This window comes from Chlamydotis macqueenii, chromosome 2, assembly GCF_036417535.1.
Source record: "Chlamydotis macqueenii isolate bChlMac1 chromosome 2, bChlMac1.mat, whole genome shotgun sequence".
Classification (NCBI taxonomy): domain Eukaryota; kingdom Metazoa; phylum Chordata; class Aves; order Otidiformes; family Otididae; genus Chlamydotis; species Chlamydotis macqueenii.
In genome coordinates, this window is record NC_141557.1 from 45,711,419 (window position 1) to 45,737,948 (window position 26,530).

Here is a 26,530-nt window from a genome sequence, read left to right on the forward strand (position 1 = left end):
TGCTATAAATAAATTCATTTTTCAAACAGAAAAGGGGGAAGTTTAGGCTTAGTAGAACGAAAGAATTTATTCAATATGACATACTAGTTCAGAGGCAGCACTGGGAACAGAGTTAGCCACCTCAGGATTAGGTGGGTATGGAAATTCAAACATAGCAATTCCCCATTTTAGGACTGGGACCCTGAATAGTATCAAGATCCTGGAAATAGCAATGGAGTGACAATCACAAGCCTGGACTCATGAACAGGAAATGTTTGGGAACTGCTGCCTTAATAGGATTTTAAAAAAAGTTCAGCACATGAAGAAAGATTAGAGAGAGCTCCAGGCCTGGTGATGAGATGCATGCCAATGCACAGCTGTATTCTGTTCCTATACATAGATATTGTTCTTGCTGCAGTATACAAGTCCTCTCTTACATCCTTGACATCCTTTCTTGTCCCAGAGACAGCACTGCTCTTGTAAATGTTTCAGACCTACTCACTCACATACTTTCTCCAATTCTCTCATTCTGTCTGGAAGGCAGGAGAAAAGTAAGCCTAATCCATGTCAAAGATGTATATTTAAAACACCATTTATGCTAAAGGCTTTTAGCCCAAGAATCTGTCATGGGCGTTATATCAGACGCAGGCTAACAGACTTGTCCCCTGAATTCTAAAAGGTACATTAATACTCCATGTCAGTAATAGCAAATTGAAAACTCTAGCACTATAGTTTTCAAAGGAATGGTTGTAAAATCCCGTAGTTGAACCAAAAAAAGTTTTAGTACAGCCTCTGCAAGAGACTTGAAATTGGGTAGTCTGTGTAGCGTATCATTTGAACTCATCTACTTGTACGATCAACACTTTTAAGGCTTGGTCCCTACATTTTTGTAATGTTAGTGGTGCCATTTATGTTTCCACAGTGAAGAACTGGGTGTGTTACAGTAAAACAGCTCTAAAAGCAGGAAACAAAACAGTGGAGGGAGAGTTAAAAGTTGTGACTATTGAAGCTGTAAAGGCTAGATTCACTGCTCCAGCTGACACCAACTCAGGCTGCCTTCTGTGAAGGCAGGTAGTGGAAACTTTGAAGCCATAATTCACATACGTGAAAAGGCCTGTTCTGATGACCTACAAAAGATCCATCATAAGACAAGAAAAAAGCCAAACACAGCATTATGCCCTTACCGAGGCCTCCTTGGTGTTTGTCTCCTCAGATGCTGATTTTGCCACCTTCTGGATGATGGGAGCAATGTTTGTGGGCCCATACAGCTGCAGCTTGGGAAGGCAGCTCTGGTAAGCCTCCACAACACCTTGTATTCCTGGCACAAAAAGCCACACAAAAGGCAAATACATGTGCAGCACATCACCAATATCATGCTTGTTTAAAATGTAAATAAAAGGCGGTTTCTTAATGAATAAATTCAAAATATCACATGAATAGCAAGGACTAACAACTTCAGATAATTTCTGAGAAGCTGTCTCTAGCTGCCTTGATCTAGTTTGTAATATATAATTCATTATACCATGCTTCTCCTTCACAGTGGTTTTTAATGTCTGTTTTCCAGATATCAGCCTGCAATGCAATAGCTTCCATCCTTCTCAGTTCAAGGTGTAAGTGATCACTTCCTGATCACCAGCTAATATTCATGCTAGAAGTGTAGACACAAATTAAAAACACTTCAATACTTCTCTCTCCATCTCTTCAGACAAATATTTATTTCTGTTTATCATGGTAGTTACCAACAAATTTGCCCTTTATTCTTACAACCTAGAGCTGTCAAAGAATTCAAACATCTTTTCAAATATCTGACTCTCCTGTGCTAAGAATTTGCATAATTGCTCACAGGTTTAATTCGACTGTGACGAAGAGCTGTGAAATCTTGGAAGAAACAGCAGGATGCTTTGCCATCTACAGAAAAAAATGAGCTTTAGTCAAGAAGTTTTGATGGAGAACTACCTATTTTTGGCTTTTTCATTTCAGGATATATAGCCAGAGTGGGGAGAACAGACTTCTGCTGACACACTTGACAGATCACAGAATGGAAATTGGTGTTTTCAATCATCGAGAAGAAGGATTTCTTGAAGTGATGCATGTTAGCCTCTGCATTCAGAACTCCCAGCTTACCAGACCTTAAGGATTAGAGGTCTAAAGTTGGAAGGAAAGTGATAAACCAAAGAGCTTTGTAAAGGATGCTGAAGAATGAAATTACTTGAGTAAGATCCTAAGCCAGTTTCAGTTTGCACTGAGACTAGCTCACTCCTGAGATTTTACTCAACCATGTTTACAGGATACATGGGTGCAGACCCCTTACTAACAAATTGCAGGGATTTGTAATTGCTTTACGATACATCTGAACTTCCTATGAAAAAAATGGTGGAGAACGCAGTCTTCTCTCTTTGTAGATAGTTACAAACATATTTTTTTTCCATTGCAGTGCTCACAGACAAAAGAACACTCTCCAATTATAGCTATGATTGGCTGAAATGTAGAGTAACGTTATAAAATTTTCCTTGGTAATTCCAGTAAGTAAATTACATATTGCAAAACTGACCTTTTGTTAATTGCCAATTTTAAACCTGCTAAGGATTTCATTACATATACTTACTGATTTTGCATGAAAGCCTCATAAATCTTCCCTAAATGATGAAGAAAACACACTGTGTTTTTTTTTTCTTATGGGTTAAAATCAGATTAATATATTTTAGAAATATCTACCGCCCTTATGTATCCAGATCCAACAGGATATGGGAGTGGCTTACTTTGTAGCTTACTTTTCCCAAACTCCTTTATTTTAGGGAGAGCCAATATACATTTTTCTTTACAGTTCAACTCTTTATATTTTTAATTGGAATCCACTTTCAATAGCTTTGATGAAATACAATGCATGCATATATATATGGGTTTAAGATGCATGTAAAATGCATGAACGTGTAGAAGCATTCATTCAGATTAGAGGTTGGCACTTACTTTCTTCCTCAGACAAGGGAAAACTAAATATGAAGTATAAGACTATAAATATAATATACTATAAATATACTAAAGTTTTTAAGAATGGAAATGGTAACAGGGGAGGAAAGGTGAGGATATCCATATTTTATGAATTCCAGTGATCTTCATATAAGTACACTGTTCTCATTCAATGCAGAGCTATGCTTCACACTACCTTGTGCCAGCAAAAGCTCACTCCTTCCACAAAGAAAGGGATTTCATTCCTCAAAAGCAAATCAGACACATACTTTTTATATTGCATCTAGACTGTCTTTCTTGGTTTAAAGCAAGACATTCTTCAGAAATTTTCCTTTGTTTTCTGGCAAGTATGCTAAATATTACAAGGAAAAATAGTGTGGTCACTAAGCATGTTATCTCCCTCTCACGGTTGCATCCTCTCTTCACATGATATGCTGGTGTTACTGCTCTCTGTGTCACCTAATACAGTGACAGCATCTGGAAAACATCACACGACAATTGGCAGTAGGAACTATTCAAGCATCCGTGACAGGCAGGTGATGAACAAGCTGCAGCAGATGATTAAACAACACATTTTCTGATCTGTCTCCTTCTCTTGCTTTCATTCAGATTGATATTATTTTAAAAGGTATCATTTAGAACAAAGAAGGGCTTTTTATATCTCATAGATGCATGTGTAAATGCTGCAAAATTCCTTACCTAACCTGCAACCATCTTTTTATGTCTTCTTAGCCCTAAAACTCTTTTTAGGTGATGGTTTAACTTATCAGATAACTGATTCTTATGCAAAGAACCAAATAAAGTTCAAATACATAAAAAATATTAAGTGATTTAAGTCAAGGCAAAGCTCATAGAGCAGCTCCTTCCTTTTTTTTTTAACTTCCTCTCATATCCATTGTTACATTTTATTTTTCATACATAGCATGGTCTCTCTTGCAGAGAGTTTGTCTGTCCAACCTCTGACCTGCTGCTGGCACTATATAGATGTAACAGCCTTTTCAAGTACCAGGCAGTCAATACAAATCATTATATAGCAATGTCAGTGTGATAAAAAATTGGCCTTGGACTCAAAAGAGGCAGCAAATGGGGGATAAAGAAAGTGTTCTCAGCATGGACTGCTGACTTATGCAGAAGGTCACAAATGTCCTGCATTTAGACTGGGAAACAAAGCTATATTTGAACACTACATGCATAAATATGTCACCACCTAATGCTGACCATTGTTAACTGAGATGTTTTAAACAGATCAGGCCCTGTGTAGACACCAATGTGTCTCTGTTCAGAAGCAGTCAAGCTAACACATTTTAAATTATGATGATCCAGACAAAATTCTAAGGTCTGTTTTGCTTCACCACCTCATCCTCACAGCCTCAGTGTGACTAAAATCTCAACTTAAAGCTGTTGCAGAAGCTTACAGGCACATCTAGATGCATACATGTAATTTCTGCTTCCTTTAACTCCTTAAAAGCGATGTGAAAAGCTGTGTGAACACATCAAGCAGCTGTAGGACTTACGCCAAATTACATTTCAAGCATATGACCTACAGAGGCAGTCCAACAATCCAAGCGCAACAACAAAGCAGAAATGCCCACTGAACCAAAAATAGAGGTCTTGCATTTAAGATGCTTGAACTCTGAATTCTTTTAAAGTCTCTTTGCTTTGAATTGCTTGTCCTCTCTTGTCTTCCTCACTTCATTTGTTGGCATCTTAATTCTCATCCTGAACATATTCCACTGACCATGCCTGAAAGAAAGCCACTAATAAGCCTGAGAAGGGCTGAATGGAGCAGCTACAAAATGGAACAGAAAGACCATTCTGAAACATCAATTTCAGTCATTTGAAAGTAGCAGAAAGATCAGGAAGAATAACAACTGGTAGATTTCAGACAGCAGTGATCATCTGACCAAGACTCTCAACTGTTAGTCTGAGATTACTTGTTAGACTGTTCAGAGATTATTATTCTGCTATTCTCTTTTACAAAATGTGTGAATTGTGGCAGGAGATTCTAGAAAGACAGTGTCAGTCACTGGAGACCTCACTTACAAATACAAGACATACAGCAAGATCTGCTACTTCAGTCTGGCCTCTGACTGCTGAAGATTAGTGATAGTTGCCAGAACTCGCCAATATCTTACACTGTGTTAAAACAGCCTCCTGCTGTATTTGCTGTCATGAAACTATGCTTCCTTCTACCACAGTAGTCTTCAGCTGCTGCCCTGACCCTTTGTTGCTGGACATCACTGGGCTGACTTCCAGCAGGCTACTGTTGCTACAGGTCTGGCAAAAGAACTGGCTCTTAACCGAGGGAATCTTTGATCATGGAGGTGCACAGCCTGCTTTTGCATGTCCTGCCCTTCTTAGCTTCACAACCTCTGAGGTTGTTGTAGCTGAAGATCTGAAACAAATCTAGAACACACGGCTTTAGTTTTTAGAAATGCTAGTGATTTGGGAAAGTGCAGGTGCTGAATGTCCACCATGAGGTACTTTCAAAGGGACCTATTTTTCCGGAAATTAATGTGTGGCAATTTCTAAGGTTTCTAAAGCTAAGCCAGATGGCTTGGAGTCTGTCAGGTTTTGAAAATCCTATCTGCTTTCTTTAAAAAACACTTTGAATAATACTCAGGGGACACAATAAAAAATGCAAACACATTTTGCACACAGCAAAAATACAGCAGTCTGTCCTAATGTGAGTGTTACCTGCACATTCCGGGTTGTCTTCATTGAAATTGATTGCAAAATCATGAGAGACCTGCAGATAAATGGAAAGAAGATAAGATGATTGTAGTTAGAACAGTTATTCCAAGAGGACTTGTGGTTAAATAGATTCTTTCTGTGTTAAACCAGAGATCTTTCAAGCTTTCAGGCACTGAGTGTGAAATACAGTCCCAGGTGGAACTCCCTGCAGAAACAAAGTAACAAAACTGGAATCAAACTTGTCAATACCAACAACAAATCCAAGTTAAAATAGCACAATGAAAAAACACCCTAGTACATGAGAAATCACATAAATGTGGTGTCAGGACTGAGCTGTCAATGCCAGGCCCAGAAGAGGGATCTGTTGCTGAGGAGATTTAAATGCTGGCTCTCCCTAGCTCAGTATCTCTGATGGCAGGAGAGAGAAAGCTGGTTGTGATGTAGCACTGAAAGCACAAGCTCAGCCCCCTTCTGAATCCTGCATCCCCATGGATGAACAGTTCCTCATTTGAAGGCCATGGGATGAGTGGGTAAATAATTTGTTCTCCAATGAGATCAAGGCAGTCACCCAGACCTGCTGTGAAATAATAATGTATGAAATGTAAAGAGTCTAAGCTGGTTAAGAAATTAGATTAGGCTGGGGGAAATGAATAAGAAAAAACCTGAAGACTCTTGGTTTTCCTCAAATTTAGTGACTATCCCATTCTCTCCCTCTCTCTTTCTCTGTCTAAATTTGTCTGTAAAAAATACCACAGAGGTATTTTCTGAAACAAAAAAACAACAAAAAAGTTGCTGATTTTCTAAAAAACCCAACGTATTGTATCTTTAGTGTCTTGGGAAAATAATACAAGACTTCTGTATGCACAAATAATGCAAAGCAATATAAGTCTCAGGTTCCAGGCTTCCTCCATCTGTCTGATCTGCATCCACAATACAAATCTCTGGGGACTGAAACTTTCTTCAGATGCTCTTTTCTGGTTTCAAGGTTTGTTCTTGCCTGCATTTGTTGCAGATTCCTTTTTACTGCTTTCTTTGATCACTGAGAACACTTGATTCCTTTCAATCTCTTCAGCTCTGAAGCTCAGTTTCTTAATTCTCCTGTTTGTCTTCAGTTGCCTTGAATGAAGCCCAACTTTTGTCTTGCAATGCACAACATACAGATATACATATTGGTTTGCAAAAAATGGATATGGCTGAGAGTTAAGCAGGTGATTCGCATAATTTAAAGTTGACTTTAGGTATATCATCCCAGATTCACGAAGGCATTTATATAGCTAATTTCAGTTACACACCGTTGAGATTTTATGGCTCTCCGTAGGACCTTCAGAAGTTCCAACAGTGTAGTCATATAGAAAGCAACCTGTTTACTCCCTGTACAATGGAACTTGGATTATTTGCAGAAAGATTTGTTTGTTGAATGTCTCTGTTATATTTGCTAGTTTAGATGACTTCACAGCACAGCACAGAAATTGGTCTATGACTAATAGACCCACAGATCAAATATGTGATCACAGAGAAGCTTCTGTAAAGGTGAAGTCGTATAAGTTGACTAATTACTGCCAAAGATATTTTCTCATAGAGAAATTGAATTTCCCCATCAAATGCTGGCCTTGCTCACCACAGTGATGCCTACCGTTATTTACTAAGAGGTTAAATAAAGCGGACTTCTACCATGATGATGGGAAAGGACTGAAGCAAAAACTCACTGAAGAGTCTGCAGCCAGCTCAGCCCAGCCAGGAGTTTGCTATGTCTACATCAAGCATCAGTTGCCTTTTACAGAGGGTTTTATGCGGGCCATTCAGACTACTTTACTTGACTATGGAAGATGATGCAGAAAGTCACGAAGTATGTTCCTCGCTGAGCAGGCACAGAAGAGCAGGGCTGTCAGATACGCTTCAGAGGTGCTCCAAAGCCCTTCTGTCTGGCTGCTCTGTACGTCTCTTGGCACACTTTGCCCAGCTGGTATCTGCCACTATCCTGACCAGCTGCAGGCTAAAGGTAATTGCAGCTGTCAAAAACCGTTATGTGAGTTTTCACTCACTGATTATTTTTTTTGTTGTTCAATAGCCTTTCTTCTTCCTTTAGGCTTTCTGTATTTTGTATTAACTGCATCTCAAAAGAAACAAGGATGGTGATGCATGTTTATGTATTACAGGCTGGTTCTGCAAACACTGTACCTCTTCAGTGGTTTTATTCCTTTATTCCAAATGCATTTGAAATTATAGCAAAATGCTATAATTTGCGTATCACAATTCTCTTCCAGAGCTATGAATACAGTATTTTAATCTCACATGCAAGAACAGGCTGGATGCTTTTGTTGCTATACCTCTTTCAGGATCACACTATACAAGCAATTTACCTTGTTCATAGCTATGGCACCCAGGCTATTATTTAAGATAAATACAAACAACAGTTCAGGCCAACAAGAGAAATTCAAGTCTAGTAAGTGTGCCAGTGATCCAAAAAATAATTCTCTCTGGGCAATGGCTGCTGTTCTCTCAAAGCAAGTGGCCCTCATACATTGTCATCCTGATTCACCAAGAACAATGTAAAAATGTATCCTGAAGGCAGGGCAGGAAACACAATGAATGTAGAAGTATTGGGTAGTTTCCTATGCTCTCTGAACAATATATCGCAATTTGAACAAGACTGAAGTATAATGTGAAGGAGAGAAGTTCTTTGAGCAGCTCAGTGATGGTTCACAAACAGGAAATCATCACCCGAGGCAAGCCAACAGCAGATACTTTTAAAGCAGAGCTTCTCCAAATGAATCATAGAATGGGTTGGAAGGGACCTTTAATGATTATCTAGTCCAATCCCATGCTCAGAACTCATTCTCCACTCAGGTGAGTAAACCCAGCTGCTGTGCTTCAACCCCCAGCCCGTGCTGTCTCTCCTGTGGTGGCCAGAATTCAAGAGACTCCAAACTGGCAGAGACTTCAGGCACATAACATGTTCTGAAGACCTTACTGAACTTGGGCTGCTACCTGATAGGACTCCATGTAAAGTGCAATCATGTCAAAAGGTGATTTGAATCAAACATGCAATGCTTTTGTTTTCAAAACAATGCAAGGTAATGAGCCTTTCTCCTTTTTTTTTTTTTTTTTTTTTAAATTAAACATGCAAGGGCTTTTGTGACTGAAAGGTAAATCATGCTGATGACAGAGGATTAAAAGCTGGTATCTTTCTAAATGGCATCTTTCTGATACTGAATGACACAGTCCTCGTGCACTCTCAGAACTGATAAACTAATGGAGAAAAGAAGGCAAAAGTGTGAACATTTAAGATACTGAAGACTAGGAAATCCTCAGGGGAAGCAACAAGACACTTGGCTGTTCAAAAGCAAGCATATTTATATAATCTGCTAGGGTGGTTTGTGTGATGGATCAATCTGTCAGGAAATCCTGTAATATGTTAAGCCATGCAAACACAGAATGACTGCTTTACATTAGTACCTGGCACAGACAATTTTGCAAAGGACTGGAGACCATGGTCCATGGTGGAAGTCAACCTCATGATAAGGAGTGTCCTCACAGAACTGTGATTGCGTCATGGACCCTGGATTAAGTTTCAAATATGTAGCTGACCCTCTGCTCAGCCCTCCTCCTCTCTCTTAATATCAATCAATAAAACCAATCCATAAAAGGAAAGGAGAGAGAAATTCTGGAGTTCAGAGGTGATTACATGTGATCAGCCTGGCATTACCTGGGTGGCTGCACAAAACACCACTCAAAGCCTCTAACTAAGGACATTTAGTTGCACTTGGCTATATATTAATCTTTCCCCCCTGCAAGACTCCAGTTATATTATTTAGCAGATATCAACATGGATGTGGAATTATTAAAAAGCAGCTGTCCAGAAAATTCCTGCACCAGAAACATATTATTTCTCAGGTAATTTCTTCAAAGTTTTTAACAAGCAAAATAAGTAGCTCTACCATACATCATGATGTAGATTACAGTGACAGCATTTCTAAGAATACATCAACTAAATAAATAGTCTAAAATATTTTTGCTAAGGCAGATTATAGTAATTTTGGTTTTACCACTGTACAATGCCTCCATTGCCTGTGCATACACAGTGACAAGCACTTGCATACCGAAAGGCAGTTTTCCATCAATGTGATGGCACACGTGAAAGAATCATAACCATACTTCCACATGCTTATGACCAGTTTAGCAGAAAAAGTAAAAAAGTCACCTTGCATTAATGTAGCAGGGAACTTATTTCCCTTGTATTGAGATGTAATGAAATTAATCCTCATAGCATGGCCCTTGCTAAATAGGTTTCTAATTCTAAGGGTGAAAGAAAAGGAGAATTCCCTAATTAATGAGAATTTTCAGGATTTCCTAAAAAGAAAAGTCTTATGGACTCAGATAGAAACCTCAAAATACAAACAAAAAACCCTACCTTGGAATCTGACAAATAATAAAATAATTGAAGAAATAATAAAGAAAATTGCTGGAAAGCTTTTGGCCTACGCAAAGGCATTTTATTTAAGCTACATTGAAACATGTTAGTCTGTTTTGGCCTTCACATTTTTAAAACCACTTTTACTCTAACTGAACTTCCATTTTTAAAGTAAAAAGCTGCTTTGACTGAGCAACCATGTTTTTAATTCATTTTGCAAATGCTGAATATGGATGCCTGAATTCTGAAAATTAGTAATCCTTTTTTTCCCTCTGTAGATTGTTGGATTCATTTAAATTAACCTCCCTGTCCCAAAAAGCTCCAGCTTTCCAGAAACATCTATGGTGATGGTACTGGGACTAGTTGACAAACAAGCTGACAAATTCAGGCATGTTTAGGAATGCTTTCTTACTAATTTAAAGATTGTCAAAAAATCCATGAACAATAGATGCATACAGGCGTAAATGCTGAGATGCACAATGTTGGGCACTTCTTTGTGAATAAATTGAACACTATTAAGCCACTGCCAGTCTGAAAATTAAATATGTAATGCCTGCATATTTTGCAAAAGCTTAAGAAACTAACAAATTTAAAGAACCATTGCTCAAAAGCTATTATTTTCAGAATGCTCATTAATCAAATAGTTTGGGAGCTGGACAGCTTGTGTCTCTGGCTAAGACCACATTGTAGACATTTCTGCTTGGCAAAGCTTGGCCATTTGTTTTCCTTTGTACTTGATTTTTGACTGTGCTGCCCAGTTTCCACGTCTAAACCCAAGCTGCGTGCATAAGGTGACAAATTCTGGTTTTTCCCTTAATCTGTTACACATCCTTATATTGGTTCTTTTTTTTTTTTTTTGCCAGGTTTGCATATGTTTTTTGCCCCCAAGCTCCTGAAACGTGCAGGAATCACAAAGACCACAGCACTTTTCAAGTCTGTTACCTGTCCAGCAAACGAGACAGTGCAGGTTAGGGTCATAAAGATGCTGTATTGTTTCTGTAACTGCAGCGAGCTTCTCTCCAGCAGCTCTTCCCAGCGTAAGTAGTGGATAAAGCTTTCATTAAAAATGCAGAAATAACCAGGACTGTCTTAAAACAAACCGCAAGTTGTGTCGTACCTATTCAGGTGTCAGCCTGCAATTCTTCTTTAGGAAAGAACACTTCATTATCGGCAATACACCTGTCATGGGGATGACACAATTCTGACTTTCCTTTCATTTTAACAGTAAGTTTTGTGCTGCTGTGGGGTTTTTCAGCTCCTTTGAGTTCTGCCTGCTAAGAAATTAGTGTGTGTGGTTCAGCTTTCTTTCCTCCTCTTCACTGTGACCTTTTGCAGCAGTGTCTGAGTCCATATTATCTGCCACCTCTTCATTTTACATCAGACTTCTCAGATACTTCTTCCCATTGTAAAAAAAAAAAAAAGTGATGGGTTGGAGACACTGCTGTGGAATAACCATCATGTTCTGCAAGTTTCATGTGATAGAAACTAAAGAGGGGAATATTGCTCTCAGAGGTTTACTTAGATCAAGGAGCAGGGTGATGTATTTGTCAGGCCTTGGGGAAAAAAAGATCATATTGCCGAATACCAGATGAAGGATCTCTAGGCTGATAAGGAATGTTATATACGGCATGTCTTTCTTCCTTCACTCTCACAGATTCCTTATGCCACTAAAAAACTGCTATTTTTCTACTAACAGCTGAAGTGTTTCATTTGGAGATAAAATGAGGGAAAATAAAGTCAGTGCAACATAGGGGTGTCCTCTTGAAATTGAAATTCTGTAAACATCATATAAAACCCCATGTTTTTAAAAAGTTTCAAACTCAAGAGATTAATGAAGACCCTGTGGGGGTGGATACCGACATTGTTCTGAAGTGCTAATGTAAAATAGTGAGGGAGAGGGGATATTTTTCCATGGGGAGTAATAGTTGGCATAGCAAACATTGCTTTTCTTGTAGCAAGTAAAAGGATGTGAGGAGGCTAAAATCTCACTAAAAGGACAGGTGGATACTGCCCTCCAGCACCCATCCCATGCTATTGGCAGGAGCTCACGACAGTATGAAACCAAGGCACTGGTTTGACAACACCACAAACAGACACCTTTCTCCCATGTGGTCTAGTGCGCCAAGGAAACCTTGGCAAAAACAAATTAGAGCTTATGGCCAGCCTGAAAGCAGTGGCTTTCAACTGATCCTAAATAACAATGCTAACACTGATTCATGCTGAATCTGTGAGCTATGGGCCTTATTTTTGTACAGCTTGTGACTGAGTATGACATAAATTAGACCTGAATCCACTTGATCCACTTACTTTGCCTACTGTTTTTACCAGGCCGTTTACCTCTCACCTTCCCTTACTGTGTTACTGCCATGCATACGTTGGTCAGCTTTAATTTCGACTTTTAACGCAGCTATGTTGTTTAAGTTGTGTGAAGGCTCTCATGGTTACTTAGAAACTCTTGGCAGTGGGAGTCATTTCTTCCACAGCCCTAACAATTTGTTGTCTACTGGAAGAAACAGCAGCTGCTGGTGTGTAGAGACCAATGTGCTATAAGCAGGTTAGATCATCTCATTAGGACTGAAGGCTTGAAAGCAGACACTCTAAATTAAACTGAAAAGCTAATTTATCCACATGATGGGGTCTCTATGGGGTCTCATTATGAAGTTCTTATAATGATTCAACCTAAATTTGAAGATGTGATTTATTACAGTTATGACACTACTGTTCTTTAATAAAACAAAACATATGTGTGACTTGTCATACCTTTGGCTGAAAACATCAAAAGAACATTTGAATAGCAAGAGATCTGCAGTGATGCTGTGGTGTCTATAGCATTACCATCTTTTTTCAGCAGAAGATAAGAAGTTAGGGGAGACCAGTTGGGAGCACTTTTCTCTACAGTATTTGTTACTTTTTAATTATATAAGTTTCTTCTCTGTTTCTTATGCATCTTGGCCATGTTCCACATCAAACACTAATCATTGTTGGCTTTAAATTAACTTTATGATACCAGCGTAGACTAAATTACTGAAGGATTTTCAGGTTAATTGGTCTTGACTTATGAATGCATCGTGATGAGGCTGTCTCTTCACTCTCTTAGAAGGTATATCTTTCAATTTAGTAGTGCAATCAAAGCCAAGCAGGGATGCAAAAATGTTGATACGGTTTATTTTAAGAAGATAGATACTTGAATGGACCGTGTAGAGTATCACAGGGAGGGACTGAACAATACACAGATGACTGTGAATTCCTAATCCAGTTCCAGTCGGATGTGCCTGTGATAGACACCAAGCTAATTATTTGTCCCCATCTGTTGCACAGAAGGGCTAGTCCCCCCCTGCAACATGGTTCTTCTCTTCTTCAAAGTTTTATTGTGTTGGTAAGCTGATGTCATGTCATTTTGTCTTTGTCATTTTCTGTCACAATTTTCCATAGTGGAGATTAAAGGTGTTGTTCTGGCCCTCACTTGCATCTCCATTTACTTTGGGACTTGTTTTGTTTACTCACACATATGTAATCCACAAGCAAGTAGCCCCATCTTCTTACGTTTACCCTTACTTTTCCTGTACTTCTCAAAAACTGAAGGTCCTGATTCATCCATTTTCTTGCTTTGAGAGGTTAGTAACATACAGACTCTTCAGGGCAGCTCATGCTATTGGGCAGGACCCTTCCTTCATGCATGGGCTACTAAGTTCAATGCAAGTGTCTGACTTTTGTAAGAGTACTTCTCAGGAAATTATCCAAACACCGGTTCTGCCAAAGCAGAAAATCAAATGGTACTGCTGATTGTAGGAATATCTAGTTACAAAGTCCCACTGAAATAACTTTCTGGTAAGACATGTTTTTCAGCTGACATCTGAGATACGCTCTCACAATCAGGTGAAGAGGCCTTTGCTGGGGCCTAACAAAACTGGTATGTTGCCAATATGCTCATGTGACCTGAGGGATCAATGCCACCAGCTGATTATTTTGGCTGAGAAAGAAGCTGTCTTGTGCTGTGAATTTTACTCTACCACCATCACCAGCAAACCAGTAAAAAGACTTCATCTTCCTTCAAGCAGTCCTTACACAAGGACAGCTCTCTGCAGCTGAAAGAATTGCAAGTTTTCCCGCATGCAATGATGGTCACCTTGCAGATGATGGAACAACCATCCCCTGGCACACCACCATGCTGGTACATTTGTTCAGGACAATCACAATCGTACATGGCTTTGTCAATGATGGTCTGTAGTGGGCTTGAAAGAGCAATCTGGTTGTGATGTATAGTCTAACTCACCCAGTCAACACTGCTCTACAGGCATGGGTAGGGAGGCATATAATCATGGCAAAGGGATGGAGGTTTGAGAAGCAGCTACTGTGTTTCACTAATGTGTCTGGTGGTAGAGACTGCTCATGTTTACTCTCCAAAACACTCCCCCTTATATAGCAGACATGGTTGTCAGCTGCTGCAGTTGGAAGAGATATACAACAGACACAGATGTTCTGTGTGCATTTACCACGTTAAAATCTATATCAAAGTTCTGGAAGCTGTCTCTGATTTTGGAAAGCATTAACACTGGCGTTACTTTTCAGGAACAGAGCAGTGCAAAACACCTTGTCAGGCACAGTCCTCTTTTTTTATAACAGTGCTTTTTAGCTTAGAAGGCAATGTTGTTTAAGACATACATTGAGTTACCTTAGGCACCTGTTTGCAAGACACAGATCAAATTTGCTGTAGATCACTACTGTTATACAGGTGACAAACCTACAAGCCATGAGGAACAGACTGGTACATTTTTTTCATCTGCTGATTCATGCTTTACAGTGCTGAGTAACACATGATCCTGCTCTGCACAGAAATTCTCACCTGGCCAGCATTCACCTCCCTACTGCAGCCACAGCTGAGAGACACAACCCAGAGCAGGGCACACAGGGGTACTGGATGAAGTCTGCATGATCAGAAGTCTAATGCTGTTCTTCCCCAGATAGTATCTGAGCTGCAGAATCCCCAGCTAGTTTTTGGATACTTATTTGTGCAGAACTACTCTTCTGCTCACACTACCTCTGCATATGCAACACAGGATTTGAACTTCTGCTTACTTCTTCTTAGGCCTTTCTCTGTTGGATGCTCCTTCTTTTACTCCACTGTTTTCACTCCAGCCCTACCAGACTGCCTATTTACACTCACAATTGCACCATCACTGTGGATCACACTAATTTTGTTTTGTTTATAAATACTATTTCTCTCTAGCATGGATATATGCTTTTATATTTCTCTTACTGGTATTGAAGATGTCCACTGTGACAGAGAGGTTTGCCACAGAGCAAAACTCTTCTAAAGTCTTTGTTTTCAGGAAGATGTTCAATCATTTCATCATAAAGCATAGCCACTAGGCCGCTCACTGAACCACATCTTCCAAAACCAAGTTCTGTCAAACCAGGACTCACAAAGCTTCAAAATGTGCTTGGCAAGTGTTCAAAAATTCAGTTCTCCTCCTATTAGACTGGTGTCCTCTTACTAGGTTAGCATCCATTAACAAAGCTTTGCCAATACTGTGAAATATTTTGGGTATAACACAACTATTTTAAGTCTAACCTTGAGTTTAGGTTTTAGTGAGGTATCACTGGATGAGAAAGCCAGATCAAAGAAAACAAGCAGTAGGAAATGCTCCCCACAACCCTTGCCCTGCACTGAACCATTTCTCCCTTATTTTGTGCCTCATAAACAAAGGAAACTTAAAAAATGCCATTTATGCACCTACTTTGTATTCTGGGGGTATCCTTGCTCCAAATCCAAAGGCTGGGAACATTTTGTCACTGGAAAAGAATAAAAAAAAAAAGAAAGAGTTCCCACAGAGAAATGCATTTTGTTACAATAAACATTTATTCCTCTGTAAGCATTCATCAAAAATGCAAAGCAGTGCAACAGTACAGAAAAGGCTTTTAGGTCCAGAATGTTAAATGGCAGACTGGAAGAGTACTGGATTAGAGAAGGAGGGGTGTGTGCTGACCAGATAGAGAGTCATATAGGGGATTTTTCAAATGAACTCCTACTATTTTTGGGAAGTTAAAATAATTTGAAGAATACTGAGGGGTCAAGATATCTTGCACTTCTCCCACAAATGCAACAACAGGTCTGTATTATCCACTCTTTTGCACTGTCTGGCTGCAGCATGAAGGTGAGTTGTCTTAACAGCCTATAACAACATTTATTTCATATAAATACGGATGTGCTCCCCCAGCTCAGAAAATGCACATAGGGAAGAGATGACTCTGTAATTAAAAGTGTTTGCAAATTTGGGTTTCTACACTTGCCCAGGTGCTAAACAGACTTCTTAAAATATCCAAAAAGGGGCAGTTTCATGCCCCTAAACCTGTGGGTTCTGTAAAGCTTTCTACCTGCATCATTAGTAGACCCAGTAAAACATAAGGTTATTTTAATTAGGCATAGGTTGACTGACAACCTAACAAATACTGTGGCATGGTCTATTTGCTTTCAAACACTACAGTGAGGTTGTTCCACCCCAGTTAGATCTTTAGAGACAAAAAGTCCTGATTCAGAGAACCCGGAAACTTCAAGGCTGTTAATACCTTTTCAGAAATGCAATAATGTCTCACACAGCCCACGTGCTGTCAAGCTGCCTCTTCCCAGATGGCAAAGTGGAAAACAACAAGCTCTAAGGACTGTCTTGTCCCTGAGTCAGCAAAGCACTTGATCACACGCTTGAGGTTAACAATTCACCCAAACATATGCTTAACTCTAAACATGTCCTGAAGCCTCACTGAAGTCACTGAACTGTACTCCAGTGCTCTGATGAACCAAAACCTCTCATAGTTTTATCCAGTTCTGCTTAGAGGGTTTCAAGGCCCTTGGAAAATTTGAGTTCCTGTTACCATTATTGGCACTTTGAAAAATTCCCAAGAGAGGCCAGCAGCTTCAATTTTCTTTGTGTGGTTCAAGACATTGCCACTCCAAGTATCAAGTGAATATTACTCTTTCCAGACATACTCAGGGAAGATAATAGCACCTGTTAAAGTTGCTGGGCTATTCTGTCTGGCATAGGTTGTGAAAGACACAATGATATTTCTGATACAAGCTAAAGAAAAATGGAAGAGTTTAAAAGAAAGCAGAAATAAGCCCCCACCCCAAAGTTAGATTTGCCACCATGGGATAGAGAAATAATCACCAGATCATTGGAAAGCAGTGGTGACTGTCATCTGATGGCTTAGCTCTCACAATTGTTGTTCTGCTACCAAAATTTAGTTGCCACATAAATCTTGGGAGCACAGTTCTGTGTACCATATGTTACACTGTGTGACAATGGATCTTAGAAAGGAAGACTAACATCATTTGCTTGGTAATGAAACATCTTTTCCAAGAGATGTCAGAAACGAAGTAGCTGCTGACATTTGATGCTAACCACCTGCTGACAGACTTCTCTTTGATTAAACACTCCTGGAAGCAGGGAAGCCCTTATAAATAGATGCAGAGAATTCAGGTGCATACTTAGAGGGCAAGAAATACAAAGCCATCAGAAAAGAATCTGAAGGGAGAAAAAAAATCTTGTTTTACATCAATGATTAAGCATGGTTGGATTAGAAAATCAAACCCTGTGGAGCTGCAAGTTAATTGATTTTGGGCAAGAGCAAACAAGGACTAAAAAAGATTTTTACTTAGGTAGAACATAAGTATCTAAGCTCAATAAAGCAATCCAAAAAGCTGATGTTGGCAGCAATTACCCAACCTGGGAGATGCCTAAACCCATACAGTGCCTGCATTTGTACTGCAATGTTTCTCAAGTGTAAACAAGTGTAGGCGCTCTTGTATCAGCAGCTCCATCTTCTGCTCTGCAGCAATTCATATATAGCACTAAGTGATATCTCCAGCAGCCTGGGTTCTCCATCTGATAATGAGACTCCCACGTTCCCAGTCACACAGTGGCACAGCCCCCACTGTTATTCTGCACTCAGAATACCTTACCACCACAGTCAGGACACCTGCGTTTATGTTTGAATCTCCCATACCTCCTTTTTGAGCAAGTGCTAGGTACTGGTCCCAGTGCCTTGTGAAAGAGTGAAGGCTGATCATGTACATGCTCAAGATGGGAATCCACGTAGCAGCTTTTTAGAGGGAAGTGCATGAACTCTAGAGAGGAGGAGTATGCTGGCGTCTACTCCTCTGCTTAGTACTTTCTCTTGCCTCACTCAGAATAGCTCCACACTCTCCTTGGGAAGCTCCTGATTTTCCAGAATTTAGGTACATACCTCTGGTATTCTGATTCAAGCTGCTGGGACCAAGGAATTAACTTTGACGTGCTCCCAGAGCTTGATCTTTAACATAAGAAGGGAACCTTTTGATTATCACTCATGAAATCCCTTGCATAAAAAAAGGTGATCGTGTTATTCCCCAACTACACCTCAAAATTTGTGGCTGACAGCTTTCAGAAAAAAAGAAAATGTTAATGTAAGCAATGCTTTTTCTCCTATCATACAAAACAAGGTGTTTAGCAAATATAAAGGTCTCACTCTTTAGTAAGTATGCAGTTTAACGGCTCAGTAATATTTTACAAAGCAACACTCTCTAGTCTTCCCATCCACATCTCACTTCGTCATACAAGTTAAAAACCCAGCAGCTGAGCCTGCCGCCCTCGTTCTGCTTATCCTGCACTACTGAGACACAGCAGGGAAAAAGTGACCCAGAAGGGCAGCCAAGGATTCTCTCACTTCCAGGACAATCCCTTACGGTATAGAGGCGTGACAGAGCTTCTCTACCAGACCCTGGGCTATCACGGCAGCTTGCAGCAGAAAGCAGAGCAGCTTCCCAGCTTCTGGAAGCTATGTCAAGGGTTGGGCCATCCAGGGACTGAAACTACAGTCAGAAAATGAAAATAAGGTTTCCTTCTTCCCTCAAGGGTGAATTGCATGCATCAAAGCCTCCAGCCCTGTTTCCTAACCTGGTATTTCCATAGGAAAGGGATCTGCTCTAATGACTTTTCTTCCTTTGTAATTTAAACTAGCTCAAAAGAAGAAAGGTGAGAATCGGTTTTCTTTTGCTTTGTGTTGTCTGCTCAGGCATTTAGGCTTCATTTATACCAGGAAATCAGTCTGGGACTCTGGCTGAAACACTGGGACATGACTATAGAGGTGGTCTGTTAGCCCTCTCCCTGGCACAGTGCTGGCTCCTTCCAGCCAGCAGCCTCCAGAGACTTTCCAGGGACAGTGCTGAGGGCACTTTGGGTATCACCAGTTTGTCCTGGGAGGAAGAAAGCTGAGATACAAGGACATGGGCTGTGTCATGTCCTTGGCCTCAGGCCACATCAGGATCTTTGACTTGTTTTGTTTAAAACTTGCCAGGGAGTCCTTGGCACATGCAAGGAAACTGCCTGCACTGTCCTGCTGGAGACAGATTGCTGAAGGGACAAAAGTGGAAAAACAAGCAGGTTCTGTAAAACCTGAAATTTACAAAATCAAGTAAGAAAAACAGGATCGGGGCTTGGCAGAATCTTTACAAAATTACTCTGTCATATTTACTTTACATTTTATATTATTATTTCTTTTACAGAAGCTCCCTTGAAAATTAAAACTTGGCATAATTTTAAAAAAGCTGAAGAAGCTGAAGTTCTTTAAATTAAGATCAAAAAGGCAAAAGCACCAGACTTTGGCGTTTATAGCTAGTTATATAAGGGCCATGAGTAGTCATGCAAGCATAGATGTAAATGGCTTCTAGTACTTTTTCCGGTCAAATAGGCATATATTACTGAAAGGTACCAAAGACTGAGCAGATCTAGGTTATACCCTAAAGGTAAAATTAGGGAGGCAGTTCAGGTTCATTGTTCATATTAGTAAATGTAAATTAATGCACACAGAAAGAAATTGTCAGGACTCCAAGACTGCAATCTTCTAAACAGAAATACAACCAGTTAGAGAAAAGTCCCTAGTAACCTCAACTATAACATAATGCATAGCAGAAAAGAAATTCTGAAAGTATCCATTATTATCCTTTTGGAACAACACTCAGTTTTAGTCACTCATCCTTCAAGATATCTAGTGGAAACAGAGGAAGTGCAATGACAAATCAATACATTAATAGAGGCACAGGGGAGAGAGATTTCAGTGAGCTGTACTGCACAGACAGGAAAACAGATGAACAGAGGAAATAGTAAGGTTTTGTAAATTAGTAAGCGATACAGATAATGATACCTTTTGCTGTTTCACTAGAAAGCCTAGTACTACTCGAAGGTAAAAATATGTTTAAATAAAGATAAGGAGACAAAATAAAGAACATTTCAAAATCCCATTAACCACTGGTGCCCTCTGACATGCAGTATCATTGAAACCTGGAGTTCAGTTTTGTTCTGAGAGGGATTTGCTATTCCTAGGAGGAGGATTCAGATAAAACTCTTCCACTGGATGAAATTAATGACTCAGACATTAGAGAGTCCTTTGCAACTTCCTCTGAAGCTGCTGGCATAGACCATGCTGGAGATAGAGCGAGATATTCAGCAGTGTGGCAATACCGGTATTCAGAAAGGAAAACAAGAGCTGCCAGCACTATGCTGTCTGAAAATTAGTTCCTTTTTGAAATCCAAACTAGGAGTCTAAGTTCTTAATTGTATGGAGTAAATGTAGACGGAAAACAGGCCTAAGTCATTCTATATGTCATTTATTCATTCTGAAAGGTGAACTTCTAGCTAGCCATTTACATGGGTTGTTTGATATTCATTTTACTGGTGCTCATAGAATAGTTTGGGTTGGAAGGGACCTTTAAAGCTCATCTAGTCCAACCCCCCTGCAAGGTCCAAGGACATCTCCAACCAGATCAGGTTGCTCAGAGCCCTGTCCAACCTGGCCTTGAATGTTTCCAGGGATGGGGCATCCACCACCTCTCTGGACAACCCGTGCCAGTGTTCCACCCCCCTTATTTGTAAAAAATGTCCTTCTTATATCTAGTCTGAATCTACTTCCCTGTATTTTAAAACCATTACCCTTCATCCTATCACAACAGGCCCTGCTAAAGAGTTTCTCCTCATCTTTCCTTATAAGCCCCCTTTAGGTACTGGAAGGCCGCTATAAGGTCTCTCTAGAGCCTTCTCTTCTCCAGGCTGAACAGCCCCAACTCTCTCAGCCTGTCCTCATAGCAGAGGTGCTCCAGCCCTCTCATAATCTTTGGGGTCCTCCTCTGGACTCACTCCAACAGGTCCACATCCTTCTTATGCTGGGGGCTCCAGAGCTGGATGCAGTACTCCAGGTGGGGTCTTACGAGAGAGGAGTAGAGGGGGAGAATTACCTCCCTGGACCTGCTGGCCACACTGCTTTTGATGCACGTAGGCCCTTTGGTATGTAGCTATAGACGTGCTTACCTTTAAGCTCCTGAAGTCAATGCAGCAATTTGTATGGATGCTACTGAACTGACCTTGGAGACTCTCAGCATGAAAACCTGCTCACTTTATGCTGGAATAACATACCATTAGTACTGTCGGTAGCACTGGTGGTACTAATGATGCAGTGAATGGAGGGAAAACACAGAAACATGGAGTGGGGAGAAAGAAACACTAAAAACTCATTTTTAGTTTTGAGTAACCAAAACTCTTAAATTATAGCTCTTTGAAATTCTTGTAAGGGATATACCTGAATATCCCTGGATATTAAGCTGTCACTTGTAATTTTAGTTTTGGGTCAGATTAGAATTACCAGGGAGATATTTTTAAAATACTATGCTGGATGCAGCAAAATCAATTACTATACCTTTCATTTTTAATTCCAGCCTTAGAGGAATGAACTGTGGAGATGTTCTGCTTTACATACTTTTCCCATGATGAAATCAGATCTTTTTCCTCTGTTAAAAAGACATTTCAAATTGGCAAAATAAAAGGGGAGTGTCTGTTACACATGTAATTGAAAAAAGTGTGAATGAGAGGAGGGGGAGAAGGAAGTGGAGGGGGCATGGGAAGAGGAAGAGGGAGAAAACAGAGAGAAAAGGAGAAAGGAAAATAAAAAGGAGAAAACAGCAAATGCCACAAACAAAATAGAGTCATCTCTAAACTCAATTAAAATTGTAATCTTTCATGTTCAGGGAGCGAACTGGAAGAATATGAGCTGAATTAAGTGTTTCTTTTCTAAAGCTTATGAATGAATCATGTTCCTGAGTGTATTATTTAGTACTTATCTGAGAAGGGCTTGATGCCAGTAAATTCTGAATCATAACAGCTTACAGGGATTAGCAGCGGTTCCAAAGAAAATACAGAAATCATTTGAAATATTTAAACATTTTCAGCTCCTGCTTTGCAAGCACAGCTAGGTAAATAAAGGACATGATCTGTATGATCAAACAGGGATAAATCAAATTGTTTAAGTGGAAGGGACCAGAGCCTATTCGCTTCACGCCTTGCAGTTTTGCACAGCCACCTTTGCTCCTCCAGGATGGGCTGGGGCTACAGCCAGGCTGTGGTCCAGCTCTCATCCTGTCCCAGTCGGAGTCAGAAAGATCGCAAGAGTTCAGCAGCAGCAATGTTTTCTCCCCTAATCTGTATTCTTTTCTGGGGGATTGCTCCCAGGACAAACTGGTGATACCCAAACTCACTGTGTGGTTGTGCCTGGTTTGATACAACCACATCTCTGGTTTTGGCCAGGTTACTGCATGTTTAATCAAACCTGCACTGTACCTAACAAGGCTTGGCATCTAGTCCATAATGCATGGTGATTTTTAATAGAGCAGCAGGAATGAACTGATTATCATACATCTTGGTTACAAGAGAGAGCTGGGAGCATGCAAATCAATGGTAAATCGCTGCAACAGCTACATTGTTTGGTCTGTCACAGACACAGATGCTACACAATCATGGGCAAAATCCTGACATTAAAATTCACCCGCTATCTTTAATTACAGCTCTTAGTCACCTTAGAGGAGACAGAATCTGCTGAATACTGAGAAATAGATATTGTAATGTAACTGAGTTTCAAGAATATGAGGGAAATGCCTGTCTCACCTGCGAGAGAAATGATTAATGAAGCAGGGGAATACAAATTCTCTGAAGCTAACCATCAACTCATGAAATAACTAACAAAGCTGTGTCCAGGTACAATATATTTAAACTTCCCCTCATTAAATTTAAAGGAATTGCAAAAGAAGCTCTGGAGAGTAAAAATATCAAGCGAACTCAGAAATTCTTAGACCGGGGAAAAGTAAATATCCACAGAAAAAAGAAGTCATGAGAGCTTGGGGGAGGAGTAGGTTAAATAAAATGAAATGGCAGTGAGATATATCACTTGCTAGAAGGGTAGCCTAATAAAATGGCATATTCAGGAAGGGGAGACAAAATGTCAAGCTTCCCTGCAAGATGACAAATAAATTGCAGTGACCTGATTTATACCTACATGAATGACCCAATTCAGTAAAATGTATCTTGAAAACGAAATGGGACTTTATAACTGGGAATAAACTAGGCAAGAGCATGCTACCAGAGGCTACAGTGAGTTATATTTAACTTCTCAAATCCAGGCAGTTTCCAGACAGTCCTATGTATTTTATGGGGTTGCACATAAGTCCCTGTACGTTCCAAAACCTTAACTCTATGGTGAACTGGCACATCTGTGGGATCATATGTGGAAAAGTGCACCATGACTGAAAAAGTCATTCTCACACAGACTGTAATCTCAAATGTTCAAAACTTGACATGACTTGAAGATGACACTGCAGGCAGCAGGCTGAATTCCATCCTGTAACATGCAGATCATGAAGAACCCCAAACTGAAGAGCGGTGAGGCCTTGCCCTCTTGAAATAGAAGTACGGCTTTCAAGTTTCAGCGTGTGCTGCACTAAGCAACCATAAGAACAACAGCTTCCCTACATATGCACATAATTTTGTTCTTTTTTACAAATTACAGTGGAAAGTGTTGGTCAAAGACCTTCCTCTGCAACAATTTTCTACCAGAAAATATCTGTCTATAAGGAGTCTGCTGGGAAGAGGGGAATACAGGTCTGTGTTGGCATGTGTATGCAGGGAAGTGCTGGGAGAGGAATTTCTCATGAAATGGTCTGAAGATACAAGTGAGCTTTCTAGGATGAGCAGGATAAAACTGCTATAGAGATTCTATTGTGATTTAATGTGACCAAATGAGCTGTAGATGTAATTTTACCAAAATCAAAATGACATTAAGTCAAAATGAAGAACAGTATCAAAACAAGTTAAAGCAAAATTATAAGTAAAATATACTAATGGCTAAAGATTCAGCTAGGCATCACTGAATATGCAGGAGGAAATGGGCTACTACCCTCTGTTCATCTGCTGATTTGGAATCTCTGATCAAGGTTAATTTCACAATATGTTGGAGGAGATGGAACCTAAGTGGAACCTAATTCACAAGAATTGCCTAGCTTTAACTGAGAGCAATATGACCCACAAATACCCTGTTAAGGCCGACTCAGGCAAAAGGTGTCCACGTTCTGTAAAGGAGGAAACTTGCATGAGAAGATTTAGAACATGATGTTCATTTATGAATGGATGGGTTTCCAAATGGGAATAATTTGCTTCTCAGCTATATGCCAGTATAATGGAGTGGAAAACTAGAATAGTTATATCCTTGTCAAGGCAAGGAGGAAATTCATGCTTCTGAAATTGTGGAAATGGTTATGTTGACTGAAGCTACTAAACTGCTGTCACATTTGGCATCAGTGAAAATGGCAAAAAATGAAAATAAAAAAAATTGCTGTCTCCTTTATTTGTGCCTATTCACTTATTAATATTTATTTACACAGATGTCTAGTTTCTACAGCAGTAGGTGGTATGCAATTTCAAATGAAACTTGTAGAGGTTTGTACTTCAAGTCATTCTCTTCAGAAGGAAATGCTGACAGAGAAATCCCAACGGTACCTGTCTGCAAAGTTCCACAGAAGTGTCAACTGCTGCACAGAACAAAGCTCTTTGTCAGAAGAGATTTCAAGCTGAATTGAAAAATAGTAAAGACTACGTAGAAAAGCCTTGCAGAAGGTTCAGATTTTGATGTATCTGCCAGCTGACAGAATGCAGCAGAGGTCTCTGAAATGCACGTGGAGGAAGCAGTTGTTTTGCTAAGAAACTTGGAAGGGACTGCTCGTTACTGCTCTACTGGCATAGGAACTGGGTTCCTGGAAGAAGAGGCAGCGTTAAGAGGACATAAAGATTAAAACTTGCTAAGGGAAAAGGCAGAACTGTGAGAATTGACAGTATCTGCCCAGATAAAGGGGCTGCAGATATATACTTGTATATATACACATAAATATAGGTATATACACACACAGACATATATAATTATATATGTATGTACACATGCAAAAGAAACTTACTAAGTCACCTTTCCAACAAAGTTGTATTAGACTAATTCTCCTGTACTGATTCTTGGGATAAAGTGGCGATTGTAGAAACCCCTGTGTGGCAGCAGTCTGCAAATACAGGTTCTGCAAAGGCGAATATTAAATACATGTATGTATAGAAGCTCAACATGAGCTGGCAATGTGTGCTTGCAGCCCAGAAAGCCAACCACATCCTGGGCTGCATCAAAAGAAGCGTAGCCAGCAGGTCGAGGGAGGTGATTCTCCCCCTCTACTCTGCTCTGGTGAGACCCCACCTGGAGTACTGCATCCAGCTCTGGAGCCCCCAGCATAAGAAGGATGTGGACCTGTTGGAGTGAGTCCAGAGGAGGGCCATGAAGATGATCAAAGAGCTAGAGCACCTCTGCTATGAGGACAGGCTGAGAGAGTTGGGGCTGTTCAGCCTGGAGAAGAGAAGGCTCTGCAGAGACCTTATAGCGGCCTTCCAGTACCTAAAGGGGGCTTATAGGAAAGATGAGGAGAAACTCTTTAGCAGGGCCTGTTGTGATAGGATGAAGGATAATGGTTTTAAAATAAAGGGAGGTAGATTCAGAATGGACATAAGAAAGAAATTTTTTACAATGAGGGTTGTAGAACACTGGAAGAGGTTGCCCAGAGAGGTGGTGGATGCCCCATCCCTGGAAACATCCAAGGCCAGGTTGGATGGCAACCAGGTTGGATGCAGCAACCTGATCTGGTTGGAGATGTCCTTGGACCTTGCAGGGGGGTTGGACTAGATGAGCTTTAAAGGTCCCTTCCAACCCAAACTATTCTACGATTCTATATATTATGTAATTGTGCCAGCCTAGGTCCTCAACAGTTAAATCCAAGGATTTTCAGCTTGATGATTAAAAGTATTAACACTTTCTTTTTTTCCAGTGCAGTTCTCATCATGTCTTATCCAAACACTTCAGAATATGTTTACCCACACCCAAGCTTATTGATAAACATAAGCTACAAGTTTTTCTATATAGGTTACTGTTTTTCTGTTTTTCTTCTGTTGTACCTCTTTGCAAATTTGGTCCTATTAAAGCACTAAATAAAAATATTCACGTCTTTCCCCTCATGGTTTTTAAACTTGTTTAGATATGCTAATCATCTTTTTTTTTTTTGCTTAGCATCCTCCAAAAAGGTGGTTTCTGTAATTAAAGTGATAA

The 26,530-nt window shown here is 40.0% G+C and overlaps 1 protein-coding gene across 2 annotated transcripts in view; it reads right to left on the reverse strand.

Moving 5' to 3' along the window:
• The window catches only part of CPNE4 (copine 4), a 258,564-nt gene that overhangs the window by 8,379 nt on the left and 223,655 nt on the right, over positions 1-26,530 (reverse strand). For both annotated transcript variants that reach the window (XM_086741597.1, XM_086741598.1), the window contains 3 exons: positions 15,790-15,844; positions 5,644-5,695; positions 1,164-1,297 (listed from right to left, as the gene is read on the reverse strand). In XM_086741597.1, coding sequence (XP_086597723.1) covers positions 1,164-1,297; positions 5,644-5,695; positions 15,790-15,844 — 241 coding nt within the window. The remainder of the gene's footprint in view (positions 1-1,163; positions 1,298-5,643; positions 5,696-15,789; positions 15,845-26,530) is intronic.